General features: G+C 33.5%; 1 protein-coding gene across 24 annotated transcripts in view; it reads right to left on the bottom strand.

Moving 5' to 3' along the window:
• Positions 1 to 24,027, bottom strand: part of LOC105478006 (mirror-image polydactyly 1) — a 402,680-nt gene that overhangs the window by 337,486 nt on the left and 41,167 nt on the right. For 20 of the 24 annotated variants that reach the window (XR_011625931.1, XR_011625930.1, XM_011734956.3 and 17 more), the window contains 2 exons: positions 13,819 to 13,956; positions 13,151 to 13,229 (listed from right to left, as the gene is read on the bottom strand). The exons of 3 other annotated variants lie outside the window; for them this stretch is intronic. Coding sequence is in view for 16 of the 21 variants with exons in the window: in XM_011734956.3 (XP_011733258.2) it covers positions 13,151 to 13,169 (19 nt within the window). In the remaining 5 variants the exon portion in view is untranslated. Of the gene's footprint in view, positions 1 to 13,150; positions 13,232 to 13,818; positions 13,957 to 24,027 lie in introns of those variants that run through there. One more of the 24 variants, XM_071100285.1, reaches the window with a different exon arrangement.

The raw sequence follows: 24,027 nt of genomic DNA on the forward strand, positions 1-24,027 counted from the left end.
AGAAAATACTTAAGATGGTTAAAACTTGTGATTAATACATAATGGTTTAATAAAGTTTGTATCAGATTATAAAACTAATACATTACAGAAGTAGTAACAACTTTGAAATTTAGAAATCTTGACATTCAGGAAAGATTCTGAGAGAAAATTCACTGTCAAAGAAAGAAAATTAACAGCAAATTCAACCCCATGGCAGGAAAACAAGAAATTTAAATGACATACTTCTATAACATAATTTGATCATTCATTATATTGGCATGTGATATTAATTACAATCAGGATCACAGCTGGTAGATCACAGGCTCCTATCTTCCTGAGAATCTAATTTTGGAGTCACAGGAAACTAGGTAACTTAGCTTAAAAAATGGAAACTTTTTACATGAATACCGTATACCAGCTCTCTCAGGGCTCTTTAAATTTGTATTTTGGCTTCAACAGTCATAAAATAAAGCCATAATTTTACTTTCATTGGTCTGCATAATTAATACCCTCTATCTGTGCTTTAAACAAACTTGCCAACATACTTTTAGATTGTTTCTACACACAGCATAAATGAAATTATAAGAGAATCTTTCTTTCATCTGTTTTTCAGTATCATCACCAAGTTAATTACCAACCACAACTATGTAATTATTCTTCTATAATGTGTTCAACCACATTACATTAGCAACTATGTCCAACCACATTATAGAAGAATAGTTACACAGATGTAGTTTCTACAGTTCACGGCCTTCTCATCTATGTGTGTCTCCCTTTCTAGACTGTAAGCTCCCTAATATACTCATCTTCCTAAAACATACTGGAACAAAACAGTGAATATATTAGGGCTTTCATTCGATGAAATGAAATGAATCAATGAAAGGAGATACTAAATTAGGTTTCCTTTTTTTTTTTTTTTTGAGATGAGATCTCACTATGTTGCCCAGACTGGTCTCCAACTCCTGAGCTCAAGCAATCCTCCCACCTCAGCCTCCCAAAGTGCTGGGTTTACAGGTGTGAGCTAATGCATCTGGCCAGAAATACTGAATTAGAAAATCAGCTAAAGAATATATGGAGAGCAAATAAGCATTGAAAATGAGCACTTTATTCAACACTTATTAAGAACCAACACAGTGCCAGGTGCTGTGTAAGATGTAAAGGTAAATTAAAAACTCTATCTGCTCTCAGGGGAAATGACAAAGAACGAGGGAGGCAGATGATATGAATAACTCTTGCAAACAAGTAAAGAAAAGGTTGGTGGCAGAATGTGGGTAGTCCCAGTGATATGTTCAATCATATAGATCAGCACTATCCAAAAGATATATTGTTCAAATTGCTTATACAATTTTTAATTTTCTAATAAGCGTATCAAACAATAACAAGTAATATTATATTTCTCAAATATGACCATTTCAACATGTAATATTTAAAAATTGCTTTGAGAAATTTTATGTTCTTTTTTGTACTATAATTACATCAAATCTCAGTTTGGACTAGCCAGATTTTAAGTGCTCAATAGCCACATGGTGCCCATAGCTACCATATTGGAAAGCACAGACAGTAATTTTTTATTTTACTTTTTTCAAGACAAGGTCTCACTCTGTCACCCAGACTAGAGTGAGGTGGCACCATCATGGCTCACTACAGCCTCAACCTCCCAGGCTCAAGCGATCCTCTAGCCTCAGCCTCCAGAGTAGCTAAGATCACAGGCACGTGCCACCACACCTGGCTAATTTGTTTTTATTATTTGTAGAGACAAGGTCTCCCTATGCTGCCCAGGCTGGTCTCGAACTCCTGGGCTCAAGTGATCTCAGCCTCCCAAAGTGCTGGGATTATAGGTGTGAGCCACTGTCCTCAGTGCATATGTAATTCTTAATAAGGTATACTGTATACATACTGAGGAGAAGTCAAAAACATATTGAATGGTGAAGGCTATGTGTAGCTATAAGATACTGAAATAAGCTTTTACTAAGGTTGAAAAACCAGAAAATCACTAAATCTGTCAATATCACATAACTCATTCATTTGGACATTAGAGTTGGACAAACAAAATAAACTGTATTCTTTATACTACTACACATGGTTATATTTAGATAAACACACATCCCAAAAAGAAGTGGTGAGATTATTTTACCTTAGATACAACAATTCAATGACTTGACGTACCATGTTTCAAACTATCTATTGGCTATTCATGAAAATTCTTTTACTACAATTTTATTCTTTTTTTTTTTTTCAGATAAAACAGCTATTTAAAGCTGTGATACTACATCAATTTTTTTTAAGTTTTTGTTTGTTTCACCAAGTCTGAAATGGTCATGAATGAATCAATATTCATTCTATCGAGGAAAAGTTCCAATTTCTATGTATGAACTCTTTAAAGCACATAAATATTTTGTGAAATTCTATCATATGTTTAAGCTTTTAAATTTCAACATCCTTCACCATATGAAGGCAATGAGGACAATATAATAGTGTAATATCCTACAGCTTAGGCTATATAACTTATAAATCACATAAATTAAGGGTTTGTACAACTTCTATTACAAATATTAAAAACACTGCAAATATTATTTAGGCTGAAATGATTGTGAAAACTATCCTAAAATTCGATTAACTAACATAACTCTTTTTGTTGTTGTTTTTCCCCAGTGATATGAGCTATTTGGCTATTTGTAATATATGTGTAACCTTTTCAGCCTTTCTCAAATTTTCTTATTATTAGAATAATGTGTATAAGTTAATTAAAAACATGAGTGAACTGGGAAAGTCTTAAATTTCTACAACTGCAATAAAATAGGTTTAATAATTATGTATTTTTTGTTTGTTAAGAATGAAGATATACCAATTGTGAATTCAACAATTTCATAAATAATTTATAAAAGATAAATTTTCCAATAATAAACATAAAGAGGAAAAAACAAACTTTCTTTATATGTGCCACTCATTTTGTTTAAGAATATATTTAGATTTGGAAAACAAAATAGAAGAATCACCAGTCAGATACTAAGCGGGAATCAGTGAAACACAGTGTTAGTTCTAATGGATGGATGATTGTGTTTGGTCTTTTGAAACTTTGAAGTATAGGTAAGTCTTGATCACACAAATTAATAAATCCTAAAGCTGGAGTTAACAATAACCATTACACCCAAATTCTGCAGCTTAGCCCAGCCAATTTTTCAAAAGGTCAGGTTGTGAACTGGAGAAGATCAGGGAGGTCCACCGCATAGCTTTGTTGCCAGGCATCTCTCGTCTGGATTGTTGCAGGCATTTATTAGTATTCGTCAGCAGACTCAACAAAGCAAACAAGAAATTCAAGCACGAATAATAAAATGAAATGCTGCTATATAACCCTTTGTCATTCAGCAAATATGGGACTTTTTAGCTACATTGTTCCTAAACCTGGGTTACTACTTTAATTTTTCTCCACAGCGCTGACTGAATGAGTATGCATGTGTGTTAAATGCAGAGCTCCCCTAACAACTGCAGGACTGCCATTTAATCTGTTGGTAGATGGACCATTTCCTGTGGGAACCCTAGCTATGATTTCCAGATCCACCAAATAAATCTCAGATTAAGATTCCAAATGAAACCTGCCTTTGGCAGATAAAAAATGTCAAGATGGATATAAACAGTAAAATTATAAATTATCTAGGTGTTGCATGACAAACCAATGCTCAATTTTTTTTTTGTTGACATGTGCCCAGATATCAAAACTATATGAGACATTCATCAAATGTCACACTTTCATAATATTGGAGGCATCATTAAAACTGTTTGACTAAGGACCTCAAAGTGTTTAAGCAGTAGCTCAAAAGTATATTTGTGCAAAGTAGAAGAATAAATTTACATATCAGCAGCAGCTCATAAGGGATGGGTAAATATTCTGTTTATCTCTCATTGTAATTCAGGTTACTTTAAATACAAGGTTTTAGGAAATCATTATACTCTATATGGCATCATTACATAACTTTCTATGCAAATGATATATTTTATTCAAATTCCCCACTTGTTTCTCAAAAACACACACACACACACAAAACAAAACCAAAAAACCCAAAAAACAAAAAGAAAATCATAAAAGGAAAAGGTAAGACTGCTATTTCATTAATCAACTGTAACTGCTAAACTAGTGCCTTGTTAGTTACACTACAGCATAATCAGCCCCTTGTTAGAGTTAGCATTTTAAACTTTTCAAAAAAGCATTAAGTACTTGAAACAAAAAAATTAAGCCTCAGAAAAGTAAATTTGTTTTTTGGTAATGTGTTCGTTTCAAATGACTTGGGGGAAGGGCAGAGACTTTTTTTAAAGAGATAATAAAGGGCCAATATAGAACATCATGGAAAGCAAAAGTCCTATTAAAAATGCAGAGGAAGTCTCTGATGCTAGTTTCTACTGCATTCTCAAGAGATCAAAGACAGCTTTTTTAATGAAAAAAATTTTCTGTCATTCTTCTTCTTACCTGGACTAGTGCAGCCTTGTCCTAATCTTTAACTCTATACTGGTTGATTATAAAATATAAGAATGAAGTTTTCCAAAAGGAAACAGGTTTGCTGAACTGTAATCATTACTTTTTTTTAACTTTAAACTCTTAAAAACAATTGAGTAAAACAGCTTCAGTGACTCCAAATTTTGTAACATTTGGTTTTTTGATAAACATTTAAAAATAATCTGATCTACTTACAATAGAAATTCCTTCAAATTATAACTTCTTTCCACTTTTATAATAATTAATGGAAAGGACACAGAATATCCACACTCCATATTACCAATCTTAGCGTTTGGACACAGGCCTGAAACCTTAAGGACTAAATATTTGTTCTGTCTTCCCTTATCATATTTCTTTCTTCCAAAACTTGTTGTTGGTTCAAGGAAACTAATGCTAAATGAACCATACCTACCCTAATCTGCTAGGGATTAATACTAATCTGAAAATCTGGAATTTTCTGGAGTGGAGAGAACATTAAATAAAGAAAGAAATAATGGTATCTTGTGCTTGAATGTGATTATATTTCTATATTAAAACTGTTCAAATCAATGAACAGTGTTTGTTAACTGTATTAATTTTAGTGTATCAAATTATCTTGGTACAGACAGCAAAACTGTATTTAAAAGGAGCATTTAATTGTTAATTTTAAAAATACTGAGTAGCAAAAACATTGTTTCTACACGAGTATAATTTTATCAATACAAATCCATCAGTTTGTACTGTTCACACATCAGCATCCTAATATTATAATACTAAATGGTTGTATGTAAAAACTAGAATCTGTCAAAAAATAAACACAGAAGTTCAAACACAATTTTTTTACATAATTACTTTTTAGTTTGCATCTTTTCAAAAACAATTTTACCATATGGCAAAGTATTATCTATTTCATCCAAAAGCTACAGATAAGAATATTTTTAATTCAATCATTTACACTATAATCTACTTAATTTCAAAATTTTGAAGCCTGACTTGCTCTAAGTTTGCTTTTTCATATTCCCTGAAATAAGCAGAACACAAAGAAAAACTGTACCTGAAATTCTCCCAAAAAGATAATAACGTCCTACATGACAGGTTGTTTTGATTCAAATAAAACCAAAACACTAAAAGTTGGAGTATTTGGTGAACTCCTCCAAAAGATTTTTATTCTACTACTACAAATGTATTTACAACCAAAAAGTAGTAAGTAAATGTACACTAAAATATATAATTTTATCACTTAAGAAACTTTTTAAAAATGTATTTAAAATACCTTTAAGTCCAGGAAGTCACATCAGTCCTACCCTACCGCCAACCTGGAACAACTCTCTAAAGGGCCTTCAATTCAGTCTACATACCAATGTATATTGATCCAGTTCTCCTAAATCAACAAAATGCCAATGCACACTCAGATCTTTATATTAATCGTACTACAGAGGCCACACAGTCATCTGAAATATGACAAGCTGAAATTCTCATGTGTAGAAAATTAAAGATTCAGGAACATTATATTAAGGTGTATGCTGTAAATATGTGTTATAAGAGGTGTTCTGGCATGAAAGGCCATAACCAGAAATAAATTAGGATTTTTAGCAAAGATTTGTTCAGAATCTTAAGGATGGAGAATTTAAAACAAAGCAAAAATCTTTTGACAAAATCAAGTCATTGTTTTCTATTTCAAAGAAAAAAAATGTTGTTTTCATGACCACAAATAAATGTAAAAGAATCTGCATATTAAAAGTAGAGTTTGTATTTCCTTAACCCAAAGAAATAGAGTCACAAGTTCTACAAAGAGGATCACACCAACAGAATAGAAACGTGGGAGAAAAGGTCCTACTAAAAGGGAAATTTGCCACTTTTCATGCTCATTCTTCCTAGAAACGATCATTTCTATAAAATGGAGGAACCAAAGATGTAAGAATTGCGCATGAAGAGTACAGTGTGAACTGATTTAAAACATTATAAATTTAGTAAAAACAGAAAGAAAAAGAAAGAAAGAAAAAGAAGAAATCCTTTTAGCTCACAAACTTTTCCCCTATTAAGAATTTATTGATTAGCTCACTGGTTGTAACAAATGTACAACTGTGGTAGAGAATTGGCAGAGAGGGAGGTTGGATGTTTGTGGGGGTAGGGGATGTATGAGAACACCCTGTACTTTCAACTCAATTTTACTGTAAATCTAAAACTATTCTGAAAGATGAAGTCTATTTTTTAAACTGCCAAAATATAATTTAAAAAATAATTTGTGGCATAAACTCGCCAACATGAAGTATTCATATTAGAAATCATGAATCTTAAAAGGGTTCACAACAAATGTCATAGCCAGTTAGAAAACTAAGTTGCCCTTGTAAACATTTTTTGTTTTTTCATTCCATTTTTCTACTCAGTCCAAGAGTATTAACAGAATCATTCATATCAAGCTTAAAAAATTAAAAATTCCAGAATTGTATTTAATAAATTTATTTATATTAAAGGAAATTTTTTAAAATAAAAGACTATAACTTCAATCATTCTTCTAAGAGTAGCCTCAGCATCTCCTCAGGAAATGAATCAATCCTTGCTGGCCAGCTGCCAGTATTCCTAAAACCACTCTCTCAAATATTCTAGATGGTCATGTGTGAGAAGCTACTAGCACTCTATTAAGCTAGGTCCTATGGAGATAAGTAGTAAATTTAATCAGACCTCAGACATGCTCTTCTTTTAACCCCCAATGGCACATGTAAAATTTTTAAAATGCAACCTTAAATCCACACTTGCCAAAAGGAAAAGGCACATGAAAATACTCTGTGATGCCACTAATCTGGAGATTTTTATTGCAACTGGAATTTCAATACAGACAAAAATAGATTTTATTCTAAATGAATATTATTAATTATATATTATAGTATATCAAATATACTAACTATAAGCATACCATTTTGAAAAATTAAAGTTCCAATGATATTCTGAACATTGTATTAGAAGAAAACAGATTCTTTATAATACTATAACAATCATTTCAAATACTGTTATTAAGGATTCTTAATACTCTCGAAACTCAGTAGAATGTACCTTCCATAGCTAGAAGGAATAAGAAAGACAATCACCACGGTTTACTTAAAAGTCCTCTAAATTTGTCAACCACCTTTTATTTTTATTTTTATTTACCATCTGTAACCTACCACCATCACATTGGTGGAAATAATTGCTCTGGTAAGTGAAATACAGATTAAATAAATTCATTTCCTGCTTCAGGCATTGTAGTAGGGACTTTACATGTAACATTCCTAATCTTCGCAATGGTCCTAAATAGATTATCTCTCTATTTCGTATAAAAGAAAACTCAAGCTTACAAAGATTTATGAAACTTATACCCAAATCCAAGTAGGTAGTTAAGTGAAAGATGTAAAAATTGAAACTTATGTTTAGCTCCAAATCTGTGTTCTTTCCACCATAACATTTTACCGACATTATTAAATGTATTGGTTTTCCAACACAATCTTCTTTCTGCTTTAAAATATAGGCAATAAGCTAAAACCACTAATTACATGTCTTCTTCATGAAAAATATACCATTACTTACTAGAAAGCCAATTATTAATAAAATTTAATTCCTGTAATTGAATACAGAATGATTAGTGATCTAGACATTTTCAAAACCTTTAATTTCAAGGAGTATATAATCATAATGTCTAGGAAATAGCTTTTTTTTTTACCAGCTTATCTTGCTGGTAGCAATGAATGTCCAGTTTAAGCAATTTGTCATTTCCTTCTTCTCTGCCTTAAACATAAAATAGTTTATGAAAGTGATATGAGATTCTACAATCATATTTTAGTCATAATGATCAACAACATTTAAAAGCATCAATGATGTTTTCCTACAGTGGTTCTTCAGTGTCTACACTTAAAATTTGTTTGCAAATCATGCAGTAGTTTTAGTTATAATTCAATTACAGAATTGCAGATGGATAAAAGGTAAAAAAGAACATGTACTTTGTGAACAGACAGAAAGATAAATGAATCAATAATACAAGAGGTTGACGATGGCACACAGGTTCAAAACGCCAAGGACAAATAAACATTATTCTGACTAAACAAGAAACTAACCACTTGCAAGTTACCTTTCGTTAAGTTTCATTTATTTAAAAAAAATTTGTGTTACTGTGCTTTATAGAAAAACTGTAAGAATCATGGATACAAATGATACTTGCTAGTTCAATTCTAAAATAAAGATGACAACTTTTTTAACTTAAATTCAGTAAGATAAAAAAATTTTAAATATTTATTAGCATCCAATAAACTTAAAAATGTAAGAATTCTATTTACACAGCAGTTCTAGAAGTGTTTTTTCACCTTATTTCAAATAAGCACAATGATTCCTGACTTAGAATCATGATCATTTTTTAAGCTTAAAGATTAATTAAAATACGTAATCTAGATCTAAATTTAGATAATACATAAGTAAAAATAACTACTTTGTGTGTAAAACATATATTACATATGATGATCCCCACAAATAATAATCCTAAAAACAATATTGAACAAAGCCATTAAATTGAAAGATTTTGGTCAAAAGCTTCTTCAAGGTATAATTCTCATCATTTCTTACCTTAAATTGGTAAAATATACATATATATATTTAAAATATAGCAGATTTAATATTTAATTTTGGTAGGCACAGTAACCTTTTGTAACCTTTCTTAGGGAACACTGACCCCTAAAGGTTCTAAATTTAAATAAGTTTCACAATTTTCTAAATTTAACTGGTATCCAGACCTCATTTTTACCTACATAATTGCAAGTATGTATACTTAGGGCAGACATATTTACCTGTAAATAATATGTAAACTGTTTGCAAAGAATTGCTGTATGCTATAAAATAACTAGACCATGTATCTGCTAATAAAAATCCCAACATTCATTTAAGAAATGATCAGGAATTTATAACAGTATTCCAAATAATTATTCATATGAGATTTATAATCCCTATGTCTTTTTTCTTACAGTTATGTATATAAGTAAATACAAAACAGGGCTAAACAACCAATAATATAACAACAACTCATTATTTCAGAGGGTATAAACTCCTTTGATTATGACATTTCATTTTTTCTTTTTTTTTTTCAAAAGAGAACCCTTAAATAGAAGTTTTCACAAAAAGGCAAAACATCACTTACCCCTTAAAAGGCCTGAAGATGGTAACACATTTTTTGCTGGGAATATATGTTTATTCACACACACATTGTTTTTGTCAACTTACAAACTACATTCATTCAGGACTGTTTTTTCAACTACTTAAAAGAAACGTGGGGGCTAGATACAGTTGTTTTTGCCTGTCATCCCAGTGCTCTGGGAGTCTGAGGCAGGAGAATTGCTTGAGGCTAGGAGTTTGGGACCAGCCTGGACAACATAGTGAGACTCCCTACCTCTACAAACCATTTAAAAAAAAATTAGCCAGGTGCAGTGACTCATGCCTATAGTCCAAGCTACTCAGAAGGCTGAGGAAGGAGGACTGCTTGAGCCCAGGAATTCAAGGTTACAGTGGGCCATGATCATACCACTGCATTCCAGCAAGGATGACAGAGTGAGACTGTTTTAAAAAAAAAAAAAAAAAAAAAAGAACTTAGGTTTATTTTGTAGATATCATCACCCAGCCCACCTACCAACCTCAGCTTTCCATTTTCCAAAATGTCTACAATGACAAAAACAAAGAAAAACATAAACGGTTATATATGTTACATTATCAATCTTATCAGCTCTTTGACTTAAAATATTTCAGAAGTGTTTCTACAGTAAAGCTAGGAAAAGAATGGCCACTTCAACGCTCTTTATAATGAAATTTGTAAGATGAAATAAAGCCATATCTGTGTAATACAAGTTTTAATTAACTCAATTTTTTTTAATTAGTAAAATTATGCTAAATAAAATAACTATTCAAAGGAACTGACTAGGAACATTTATGTAAGATAGAGCTTTGAAGCAATCTGTGATTTAAGATAAATCCCATGAACCCTGCCATCAGGGAGATGACGATGTGAGATTTTACTGTTTAAACATCTGTTATCACAAGACTCAAAAGTTAAAATATTTATGTTTAATTTTATTTCCTAATATTATTTATTTATTTATTGAGACAGAGTCTCCCTCTGTTGCCCAGGCTGGAGTGTGATGGCATGATCTCTGCTCACTTCAACCTCTGCCACTGGAGTTCAAGTGATTCTCCTGCCTCAGACTCCCGAGTAGCTGGGATTACAGGTGCGCGCCACCACACCCAGCTAAATTTTGTATTTTTAGTAGAGACAGGATTTCGCCATGTTGATCAGGCTGGTTTCGAACTCCTGATTTCAAGTGACCCACATGCCTTGGCCTCCCAAAGTGCTGGGAATACAGGCATAAGCCACCGCATGTGACCTTTTTCCTAATAATGTTTAGTAACAGATCCTTATAAATGGGAATGTCTTATTCCTCTTTCCAATGTCAAAAAGATGCCTGTAAAAATGTAGATTTTCTTAATGCTGTATCAGTCATGTCTGCTGTAGTCTGTGCCTACTGTAAACTGTCTATGCATCTGTATCTTCAACCATAAAACTTTCCTTTTCGTAAGTATCCCAGAGCTTCATCAGCTCCTTCCTTGACATCCTTCCTGATTATTGGACATTTATCAGCAGTACTCCCTCTACAGTCTCTCTCTCTTTAGATATATTAAAAATAACTCCTTTCATTCCTTAAAGATTGTTTGGTCTCTAATTTGAACATGACTCTTACAGCAATACGATGTGTGAATCAGAAACACAACAAATGCATCATTATTTCCTTCTTTTTTCTTTTTACATAAATTGAGTAAAATGCTTTTGAGCTGTTAAGAGTATCTACTTAGTTACTCAAATAAATGAATAAACATAGCTATAACAAATTAGCTCCTAACTTCATACCAATACATTCTTATCCACAATTTGAATATAAAGAGCACACCAAAATTAAGTGTCACATAGTACATGCACTATTAACTTTGCAGAAAAAACCTTTAACTATCTTACCCAGATATTATATATTATTGTTTTACATAGAATTAAATCAGCTGTCTGGATTCTAAACTCATAATAAGCAGCCTAGTGTGACAAATAAAAAGGGAAATTACTAATGGTGGGTACAAACAGCAGGAAAATTTGTAACAGTATAAATATCAAAAACAAAATGCAGAAATCAGAAAAAGGCACTCGGATCTTTCTATCCCTCAAAAGAATACATAATTGCTAACTTATTCAGTACAATGATTATAGAATGGTCCTCAAAAATGGACTTTAACCTTCAAAAAAGGATAAAAATGTGGCTGGACTATGCTGAACAGGAGCCCTGTTGGGGGAAGGGGAACCAAAAAAGGAAGAGATGCATACAGTGTTTTAATAAGAATCCTATTTTTAAAATTATAATATAAGAGGAAATTTTAAAAGATGTACATAAAGGTTTAAGTTTTCAAATATATGTAATATCACATTCAGAAAGAATCATTTCCCAAGGATTCCAAATTTTCAACATTTTACCGTAATAGATCTTAAATATCTCTCGCCCCTTCCTTTATGTGTGCTACTCTTATCTGTCTGTCTGTCCATCCATCTATCTACCCATCCACCTATCCATCCATCCATCCATCCATCCATCCATCCATCCTTCCTTCCTTCATTCCGTTTTTCAGGCCATCTCTCAGTCTGTCTCTGTCTTCAGACTGTCTTTCAAATTGTATCTGTCTCTGACTGTTCTCTGCCTCTCAGGCTGTGTTCCTCCACATGTGCATACCTGTGAGTATCTTCTTCTCTGTCTCATATATGTGTCTTAGTCTATTTTTCAGTGTATGTGTCTTCTGATCTATGTCTTTCTACTCTGTCTGCATATATACATGTCTGTCCCTCATTCTCTCTAGTCTCTCTCCTTACTTTACGTGTGTCTCTTTCTCTGGTAGATTTTTCTTTTTCATTCTGGCATTTCTCTCTCTCTTTGTGAGAAGATGTATATATGTATCTTGTCTTTTTCACTATATGTCTGAAAGAGACATATCTTGTCTCTTTCACTATATATGTCCCTTGTCTGTATGTACGGCTCTTTCTCTGTATCCGTCCTCATGCCTGTGTCTCTATCACTCTCAGTGTGTCTCTTTTTTTTCTCTCTCCCTCACTATACATCTGTCTCTTTCCCACCAAGTCTCTCTTACTGTGGTATTTCTCTTTCTCTGAGTCTCTGTGTATGCTTCTCTTTCTGTGCACCTCCAGGTGTGTGTCTGTGCCTCTATGTGTTTCCCTCTTCAAGTATCTTCCTTCCTGTGTCTCTTTCTCTGAGGATCTCCTTCTCTGTGTGTTTCTTTCTCGGAATGTGGCTCCGTCCATCTCTGTCACAGTCATTCAGTCTCCTCTGCCTCTTTGTATGTAAGCATGTTTCTCTTTCCCGGTGTGTCTTTTTTTTCTCCCTCTCTCAATGTCTTTTCTGTGTCTCCTTCTCTGTGTGCATGTGTGTGTCCCTTTCTCTCTGTGTGTATGTCTCTTTTCTCTGTGTGTCTTTCTTTCTATCTCTTTCATAATCCCTGGGTCTCTGTGTGCATGTTGTGTGTCTGTGTGTGTGTGTGCGCGCTTGTCTACCTCTGTCTAATATATTGGTTAGAACAAACACACTTCACTCAGTGCCTTGAACTAGCATAACACCTGGGGTTTGGTATTAATACCTTAAAAGTCCTTACCTTTTGACCAGTTCTCCATTTATATTTCTATTCTTGTTTGCTCTGGCAATGTCTCTGGTTTTTGCTCCAAGATTTGCAGCTAAAATAAAGTCAACTCTAGATAAATAAACTGAAAACAATATATCAGAACACACCTAAACCTTACCTTTGTTTAACAGAGAATTTACAGGATAAATGGTTTTCTAAAACATTTATAATGGGACAATTAACTGAGAATTTCAACAGGCGAAATTAAATCTTTTTCTCAGAAAAAGGTTCTTTTCTTCACACATATATTTTAGTATATACAGTTCAGGTTAAGCTTTTTAGACATTCATGCTGATTTGGGTAGAGAACCATTTAATTTATTTAACTGAAATATTCTCCAACTATAATTTTAAGCATTTAAGAAAAATACATTTTTACTTTATTTGCCATAAATTTTATACCAAACATTTCAAATTTACTGATTTCAATTTACTGTGTATATATTCATATAGATTACTTTTATAAATTTTACTTATAAAAGAAATTTAAGAATACTACTCTAATTTTAAAAAACATAAAGACCATCACTAACTTGTGGAATTACCGATACTCCTCTCTCTTATTTGTTTTCGTAGTAAACATGATAAAACACTATGCGAGTGTTTTTTTTATGCTTTTAAGGAGAATAAAATTAGATTTACCTCACAGATAGAACCCTGCGTTCTTTAAAAAGTCCTCAAATAAAGCTGTAGTAAGCTTCTCCTTTTCCAATTTTCTCTAAATATGTTGATTTGGAGTTGGCAATCTTTTTCTAAGTTTCTCATTTACTTTTGGATTAGCTGAAAATATAGGAAGTTATTAATATCAAAGAAATATGTTCCAGTCAATGAAGCCATTTCCCTACATATTGCCCAAAAAGGTTAATAATAATTGCAGTATTTTAATAAGAGATTCATATACCAAGACATGTAGAAAATACAGTCTTTAATAACCTCTGGAGTATTTTAAAACATGTCTTACAGGCCTTAATGTGCTTAGTAATATACTATTTAAAACCATAATTTTATCCCTCTGCAATATACAGTCACTCTTCCTCATCATTTACCCAGCTAATGAATGCCAGCAATTAGTAAAATGTAATCCCATTGCACAATCATTTTAATGCTTTTAGCACTCAGAAAAGTAAACACCAAATTAATACTGCTCAAGCCATATCAGATCCTAGTTGGAAGCAAGCAATTATAGTTCAGCTCCTCAGGTGTAATTAAATGATTGGAATGATTTAGTTCCATAAATGCAAGTTAATTCATAAGCAAGCAACAAATATACTGGGAGTAATTACAAGAAACATTGACAGTCTAAGCAGGGCAAATTCTTTTATAAGCCTGATGTAGTAAAATGCTGCCCTCTCCTGGGCATTTAAAGGAATAACTCAGAGTCAAACAAAAAAATTCCACAAAACCCAACTTTTAGAAAGCCTCTAGACAAAATAACCAATATATCAATTTGATTCCATGACTTACAACAAAAATCTAAATTAATACCTATATTATGATAATTTATGGACACTGAGATAATTAATGACTCGTCCAATAAAGTTCTGAGTCCCAAACTACATCTATTTTATATAGGCAATTTCTACACTTTTAATGAAATCAAATAATGCTTATGACAGACTGCAAGTGAAACTTCTAGTACCCAACGAGACTGCCAGTCAACACCTCTGTTCTCTCAATGGCAAAGTGTAACTTGACTGTTATGGATAATAACTAAACTATGCTTTTATATGTAGTAAAACATGCATGGAAAATGTAAAACAAAATATTCAATACTGTTGTGACTTTACATAATGATCTAAAACTAATTTTTTAATAAACTTCAATAATCAAAACAAAAACCTGAGTACTCTTATAACTCTCATTATAGGCATATTTCAAAATGTAAAGAGTACCAAGTACTACACAAAAACGCATTCTATTTTAGGTCATCCCCAATATTTTACCTTCTTAGGCTAAAATTCAAGACAAATGTATTTACATACTAACTACTCAAGTGGTCCATAACTTTTCAGACTAAACTTTCAGAAGCTTATTTATTATACTCTTAAGTTATGTTATAACCAATAAGCCTGTGTAAAAAATATGTATTAGTAGCCTTAAACCCAAACAGTATCATCCCATTGCCTTTCTGTAATTTGCACATGTTCTCTGACAAAATATTGCAATTAACACAATAAATATTTACTTTTTCAAAAAATACAAATGGTCCTTGGCAGAAGATAATGCTTAACACTACACCAATATTTTTGGAGACAGAGAGACCAATAAATTAATGTCCTTTAAATTTGCTTTTAAGTGCATTAAAATAACCACATTCTAAGTCATAACCAGCACAAACTATAAAAATAAAAAAATCAAAATATTAAAAAGTCCTGTCACTAAGTTTAAAATGTACAGCACATTTGCTTTGCCCTTGATGTCACAGTCTTATTTTTCAATTCATATCTTGTACACTGTAAGTTAATTGCTTTTGGAAAGTACTTATTATTCATGTAAAAATTAATGTGCCAATGTGTTTAAATCCTCTTAAATGACCATTCATGCATCTTTCTTCTTTAAGTACCAATGAAATCTGTCAAAAGACATCAATGCAAAATGGTCTTAAAGGAAAGTTCTAATAGAGATTTTTTTTTCTGCTAACACAAGATTTTCATACTCACCAACTTTACTTAAATTCCATTAATTTTTTAAGCTACTTTTAATAAATTCACCAAGTAAAATTTTTAGGCCTCATAGTCTGTCATTTGTGTTCCAGCTGACATTATGAATATTAATAACAGTGTTATCCTGATTAAATAGGCTTCATATGAAATCCCTGTGAATCCTATAGCTCAGACATCTCATTTTTCCAACTCTTTATGAATTTGGATTCAGACATTAAACTGGAAAAATCTTAAAAAACAGATTTAGTGACATATTTGCATATTCAGCAAAAATTAGATGTTTTAATGATTCAAACAATTAAAACATATCTACATATAATAGGAGAAGATTTCTGTAAACATGCAACATATTTATACTTCTATCTTTTTTAGGACAAAGGATTAAGACTAATAAAATACTATTTTCTGTCCTTACCTTAAAGATTTGATATCAAGAATTTGTCTTCGGTCAAAAATTATATATTCACATTAAAACTAGTGGGATGATTTTACAGTAGACAATCAGATAAATTGGGTTTCTTAATCCAAATGCTAACTTACTACTTTACAGACAGAACATAAAAATTACGTTATTACTAATCTACACCAAGTTCAAGAGGCAACGTAAAATCAATTTCCAGCTAAAGTTTGTTTATAAGTTGGATGGAAAAAATTACCTATTTAAAAAAAAAAAACAAACTCTACTATAACCAACAGAAGATATATGAGCAGCTGTTAAATTAAAATATTCTCCATAATAAATTCCTAGCCTCATTCCTCCAAGTTATTTTTAATTCTGAAAAATTTTCAGTATATAAAAAAGGAAATGGCCGGGCGTGGTGGCTCATGCCTGTAGTCCCAGCACTTTGGGAGGCCAAGGCGGACAGATCATTAGGTCAGGAGATCAAGACCATCCTGGCCAACACGGTGAAACCCCATCTCTACAAAAAAAAAAATGAGCCCGGCTTGGCGGTGTGTGCCTCTAGTCCCAGCTACTCGGGAGGCTGAGGCAGGAGAATTGCTTGAACCCGGGAGATGGAGACTAAAGTGAGCCAAAGTTGTACCACTGCACTCCAGCCTGGCGAGACCCTGTCTTACAAAAAAAAAAAAAAAAAGGAAGTGAGTCTTATTATAAAGAAGAAAATAAAAATAAATAATAATTAAGCAAACTGCATACCCTCTCTCTCTCTAGGTACATAGGAATCTCAATATATCTGATAAAGTTTCCTACATGCACTCATCAAAAAAAGTAGGTTGAAAAAATTTAAACAAACATCCCTACGCTCTCAAATGTGACTTGACTCTCCTATTTACTCAGCATTAAAACACTTCATGAAACAAAATTTGTTCTTTGACCAGTCTGAAATTTCTAATCTGCCTAAAAAATTGTAAGTAATTCTGACATTTACCCTTTAAAATTAAATAATGCCTTTTTGACAGAGAAGCATTTAAAAATGGGATTTCATTCCCCAATGTAACAGTATCCAGGATTTTTAAAAACATTTTAAATAGGAGATGCTCTTCCTACCTTCCTCCACAAAAGCCACACTTTACCAAATGTTTTCAGCTGACTTTGGTTTATGCCACATTTTTCATATTTTCTTAGCTTAATCACAAATTTGTGTAAATTGAATCCAAGTATCAAACTAGAGATCATTTACAATACTTCATTTTATCCAACAGTAATTTCAGAAAAACTCTGAATTTTGTATTTTCTAGCTTGAGAAATGCTGATAATTTCTGCATTAAAACAGTTTCATAAAAAAGAAAGCATGCTATTTCAGAGAGCCAAATATTTTATCACACAACACAATATAAGCACATGTCCTACTATTGGATTTTCATCTTATTATACAAAAGACTCAAACATTTATAGCCCCTGACACATTCTCTCCCTAAAAGAATCTCTTTCACCCAGTGTGCCTACTCCTTACGAAGCTCCAGACAACTCAAGTTCCTCAGAGCTATGAAAAGCAAGAAGAGGTTCAGGAAGAAAAGGTAAGGGATAATAGTGGCCCTGTACCACAGCTCTACAAATTTAAAAGGCATATATTTAAATTATTTGACCCCACAGTTCCATTACTAAAAATATTTACAGGCCGGGCGCGGTGGCTCAAGCCTGTAATCCCAGCACTTTGGGAGGCCGAGGCGGGCGGATCACAAGGTCAGGAGATCGAGACCACAGTGAAACCCCGTCTCTACTAAAAATACAAAAAAAAAAAAATTAGCCGGGCGCGGTGGTGGGCGCCTGTAGTCCCAGCTACTCAGGAGGCTGAGGCAGGAGAATGGCGGGAACCCGGGAGGCGGAGCTTGCAGTGAGCCGAGATCGCGCCACTGCACTCCAGCCTGGGCAACAGCGTGAGACTCCGTCTCAAAAAAAAAAAAAAAAAAAAAAAAAAAAATTTACAAAAATATGTAAGATATATTTTTATGTACAAAGATATTCATTGAAGCAGTTTTTATTCATAAGAACAAATACTCATGCTCCAGTCATGCTGGTCTTCTTTCTGTTCTTCGAACACACCAAGCTTATTCTTACCTCAGAGCTTTTATCTTGCTATTATACTCTATGCCTAGAATTCTCTCTTCTAGATCTCTAAGCCATTTTTCTCATTATGCAGGCCTTGCTCAAAAGTCATCTCTTACAAAGGTTTTGCCTGGCCATCCCATCTAAAGTAGAAACGCTTTTCTCATCACATTACCTGCACTACTGCCTTCATGAAACTGATTTGTTTAGATTTTATTTCATTGTTTTTTGATATATCTCAGCAACTTACATGGAAACAGGGCCCTTGATTTTCTCCTCCATCTCTGCATCCTTAGAAGAGTCTTTGGCATAAAATATGGACTCAGTAAATATTTGATGAACACACAGGTGGATGGACAGGTGGAGGGACATGACTAGCAGGAAACTAGAACTAACATAAATGTCCATCAATAGAAAATTGGTATAAATAAAATGTGACTCAACCATATGGAAAACCTATATGGTTTATACCACAAATGCAAGAGATCTATATATACTATGTGTATACTATGAGCCAGACATTATTATAGGAGTTAGATATAAAATGGTGAATAAGACAAATAGATTTCCTATACAAATATATCTTTGGTCAAACAATACAGGCACCAAGTATGGATAAATTAAAAACAGAAAAATTAAACTCACATATATATACATGCTTGAATAGGCACATTATTTTTTTACAGAAGTATACATAAGAAACTATTACCAGTGGTAAGTCTGAAGAAAGGGCCTACGAGTTGGGGTGGGGAGATAGAGAAAATTAGGGAAAGAAACATTTATATTTCATTTTATATTTATATGTATAATTTGATTTTTAAATTGGGTGCATGTATTACTTCTAATTTAATAATTAAATATTTATAATTAATATGGAATTTAATAGGAAACCTTGAAGGACATTACATTACCACTGAGAGGCCCAAAATGAATAGAAAGAAAGTGATCTTCATGACACCCTTGAAACTTTGAAAAAACTATTATTGCCTAATTCATCTTTTATAATTATACTTTGTTATGATTGATTGACTGCTTGCTTGCTGCCGTGTTTGCTTGGATTAACTGGACTAAAAAGTTCAAAATAAACTAATACATATGGCAAGAATTTCTTGAAATAGAGAAATTCAAAATGTAAGAAAGAGTTTCTGAGAACTAAACAAATATTTCTAAAAACCACATTTCTTAGTTCAATTAGGGACTATTTACAATTGTCTCAGAATTCAGGCATCTAAATTCAGGAGTCTAAAGTTTAAAAAATTTATAATGAAAATAAATTGCTTTATATTATTACATTTTATGTCTATCACAGACAGTTCCCCTTTGTTTATGCTTTAGTAGTCAAAAAGTTACCATCAAAAAAGACTCATTACATCCCATCATTGAAGGTCAATGTAATGGTTTCCGCCTGCCTCCCCATCCCACCCCCTCACTATCCCCCCGCACCCATAATAGAGACGAGTTCTCATTATCTTGCCCAGGCTGGTCTCAAACTTCTGGACTCAAGAGATCCTCCCACCTCGGCCTCCCAAAGTGCTGGGATTACAGTCATGAGGCACTGAACCTAGCCTAATTTTATGTGTCAACCTGACTAGGCCGTGGGCTGGCCAGATATTTATAAGCATTATTCTAGGTGTGTCTGTGAGGTTGTTTCTGGATGCGATTAACATCTGAATCAGTGTACTGGGTAAAGTGGACTGCCCTCTCTAATGTAGGTGGACCATTTAATCAATCAAGGTCCTGAATAGAACAAAAAGGCTGACCTCTAGAAAGCAAGAGGGATCTCCTCTTGCCTTACTGCCTTCAGCTGGGACACCAGTCCTTTCCTGCCTTCAGACTATGAAATATTCACTCTTTGGGGGCTCAACCTGGCTAGTCATTAAACTGGAAATATACCATCAGCTCTCCTAGACCTCAGGCCTTCAAACGGGCACTGGAATTGCGCTGCTGGGTCTCCAGGGTCACCAGCTTTCCGACTGCAGATCTTGGGACTTGTTAGCCTCCACAATCACATAAGTCAATTCCTTATAATAAACCTGTGCATGTGTGTATGTGTGTGTGTCACCTACTGGTAGTTTCTCTAAAAACTAACCATAAAAGGACATCAAATTAAGAGGAAATTAATACTTAGTGCTTCAAATATATGGCTTCCACATTTTCAAAATTTGGAGGATAAGACAATATACTATTTTGAATACAGCAGTAGTCTTTAGTGCCAGCTGCAAATGACACTTTGAGAATGAATATGGCACTGCAAAGCCTACTGATAAAAAGCAAAATTTTAAAACTAATATTATTTTCAGAGGGTAATCACATACCAGGATTTTCTAAAATATCCTGAAACGTTTTGCCCTAAGCAAAACTAAACTAAATCACTTAATCTAGCACAGAACAGAATATAAAAACAAAGTCAGATTATAGAATAGTTTCTCCAGGGAACAAATAGCCTGTTTGCTTAAGATCCTTGTGGGTGCCAAGTTCTGACGCAATGATATACTCCTTCATACAAAGGTTTACATTTCCATACAGCCAACTGAAGTTCCTGGCAAATCAAAGGTGAAAACATATTAGAGCAAGCTAAACTGATCTATAATGACAACTGTTATAAGCAGCCACTTGAAATCAAACAAAAGAATAGCTATCAGAAAATGTCTTTCAAAAATAAAGTAAAAATAATCATTTAGGTCTTTAATTCATAATATATTATAATGCTTACTAACAGATTTTTCTCAAATTGAACAAAAGCCATTTAGTGATTTTCCATATCTTCTGTAGTTTTACAATAAATACTGACAAAGAAGACCTTAACAAACAGAGGCATATACAGAAGAATAAATATATTCTACTAACAAGTTATACTTTGAGTTTTAAACATGTAATGACAATTTTATAATTGAGCCATAATTGCATACTATACTCCAGCCTGGGTGACAGAGTAAGACATGTCTCAAAGAAACACCAAAAAACACAATATTTTATCTACATAATTTGCTAAAATTATTGTAGCTAATCAATCCCAAAGAACAGTGCTACATGCAACCTACGTACTTCATTTTTTAAAATTTTAATATTAAAGTCAGCTTACAGGTTATAGAACACAATTACTAGAAGTGAAGATTTTAAAGATAGTAAAATAAATTAGACTTATAGTTCCAATTTCTTGTTCATTACCAAGTATGTCACAGCCTCCTCCATTCATTTTTCTAAGAAACTACAAAAGCTCATTTAATTTCTTGAGTAATTCTTAATAAATGTTTTCATTAATGAAAAGCAAGTAGTAAGAATATGATACCAAAACAGATGTTCCATAACATGCGATAAAAATGCATTGTGAACAGAAAAAACACAAGAAGCTGAACTATATATACAAATTTCCTTGAAGAAACAATTAGTTTTATTCTTCCTGCAATTTCAAATTATAATTTCAGCTATAAATTATATGTAAGTGTTATACTCTTTTTTTTAACCACATTATAATTTCTTAGGATCCAGAAATACATGTTCAACTACAAATTTGTTTCCAAACATACATTTTTAAAAAGCTATCTCAAAATGACAAACCAACTAAGCTAAAAATATTAGCGATAAAATTAATACTAATACAGTTGCAGAGTGTTTCTGTCCAAGTATTAAGTAAATTAAGCAGGCCAGGCGTGGTGGCTCATGCCTGTAATCCCAGCACTTTGGGAGGCTGAGGCGGGCAGATCATGAGGTCAGGAGATCGAGACCATCCTGGCTAACAAGGTGAAACCCCGTCTCTACTAAAAATATAAAAAATTAGCTGGGCGTGGTGGTGGGTGCCTGTAGTCCCAGCTGCTCATGAGGCAGGAGAACGGCGTGAACCCAGGAGGCGAAGTTTGCAGTGAGCTGAGCGCCACTGCACTCCAGCCTGGGCGACAGAGCCAGACTCTGTCTCAAAAAAAAAAAAAAAATTAAGCAATGTATGCTACTTTTAAAAGACTTTCCAAAAGACACAGATGACTTTTCATTTTTCATTTTAAAAAAATATGAATATTACTTTTTTTTTTGAGACTGGGTCTCATTCTGTTGCCCAGGCTGCAGAGCAGTGATGTGATCTTGGCTCACTGCAACCTCCAGCTCCCACACTCAAGCAATCCTCCTGCCTTGGCCTCCCGAGTAGCTGGACCACTGGTACAAGTCACCACACCCATCTATTTTTTTTTTTTTTTTTTTTTTTGGTAGAGGTGGGGTTTCGTCGTGTTGCCCAGACTGGTCTTGAACTCCTAGGCTCAAGCGATCACCAGTCTCTGCCTCCCAAAGTGTTGGGATTACAGGTGTGAGCCACTGCACGCAGCCCAGAATAGCACTTCTTTCAAGAAGGTTTCATTTCTATGATGCGGTGATTTATATAACATGATCATGATTACTACTTGCAAAACGGCTGTATGAGTAACCTGGCATTTTATATTATTAATTCTTTAAGAAAAATCTTTTCTTAAATTCAAATAAAATAAAGGGAAACCAAAACTGAATATTTATCCTGTCACAAGTATTAAAACTATTACAAAAAGACAAACATTATATGCCTCCTGAGGGAAGTTTGTATCACTAATAAGTATTATCCTGGGGTGAGAATGGGAGATGGGGGAAAAACAGCAGGATTCACAGGACAGGTAGAATATGGGATATATATGAAACAAGATTAACAAACACAAATCATGAAGGATAATTTTCAAACCTGGGTAATACATACATAGGCATTTGTGATTCTGTTTCTCTACTTTTGTGTATGTTTGCAATCGTTTATAACAAACAGTTAAAACATATATTGCAAAATAAAAGAGAACATACAGCATTTACTTTCTTGCAGAATTCACTGAATAATTATTTCACAGAAGGGAGAAGATAGTGTTTGCCTGTAAGTCTCAGCTGCTTAGGAGACCAAGGAAGGAGGATCACTTGAGTCCAAGAGTTCAAGGTTACAACGAGCTATGATCGCGCTATTGTACTCCAGCCTGGGTGACAGACTGAGACTCTGTCTCTAAGAGAAGAAAAAAATTTCAAAATTTCAAAGACAAAAGCAAGCTCAAAAGGAAGAAAGCGAAATGTTCACATACCAAAACAAACCATAACAGGCAGTGAGTAGGACTTAACCAAGCAGTCCACAAGAATAGAGACCAAACTGGCTCAAGGGTTAGAGTTCAACCACACAGATTCTCTCCTTCCTTAAATAGCAATCACATATCTCTGAGCACCTGCACAGTGTCTTAACCAGACACAAACCACCCACCAAGTTGGGTGCAAAAGTTAACTACTTAAGATCAAAACTTCAAGGTGGCACGATCACTTAAGGCCAGAAGTTCAAGACCAGCCTGAGCAACACAAGACCCGGCCTCCACAAACAACAATAAAACTTTTTAAAACAAAGTCAAAGTGCAGAGATGTTAGTAAAATAGTAGACTAGAAAAATGTATGCTCTTGTTATCCCAGAGAGAATTTTTTAAAAAACCAAAGCAGAAACTGTCTGAACCAACTTTGCTGGAGCTATAGAAAACAAAGGTTTACAGCAACCAAAAAAATGCCAAATCAAGAAAAAGACATCTTCAAAATGGTAGCACAGTATTATATGGCTTTATTCACTTGCTCTTCCCCCATCCCCCACCCGCTGCAGTGGGAGTCCTATACTTGAAGCAGTTCCACCCTTTAACTAGAGGGAGCAGAGAA

Source organism: Macaca nemestrina, chromosome 7, assembly GCF_043159975.1.
Source record: "Macaca nemestrina isolate mMacNem1 chromosome 7, mMacNem.hap1, whole genome shotgun sequence".
Classification (NCBI taxonomy): domain Eukaryota; kingdom Metazoa; phylum Chordata; class Mammalia; order Primates; family Cercopithecidae; genus Macaca; species Macaca nemestrina.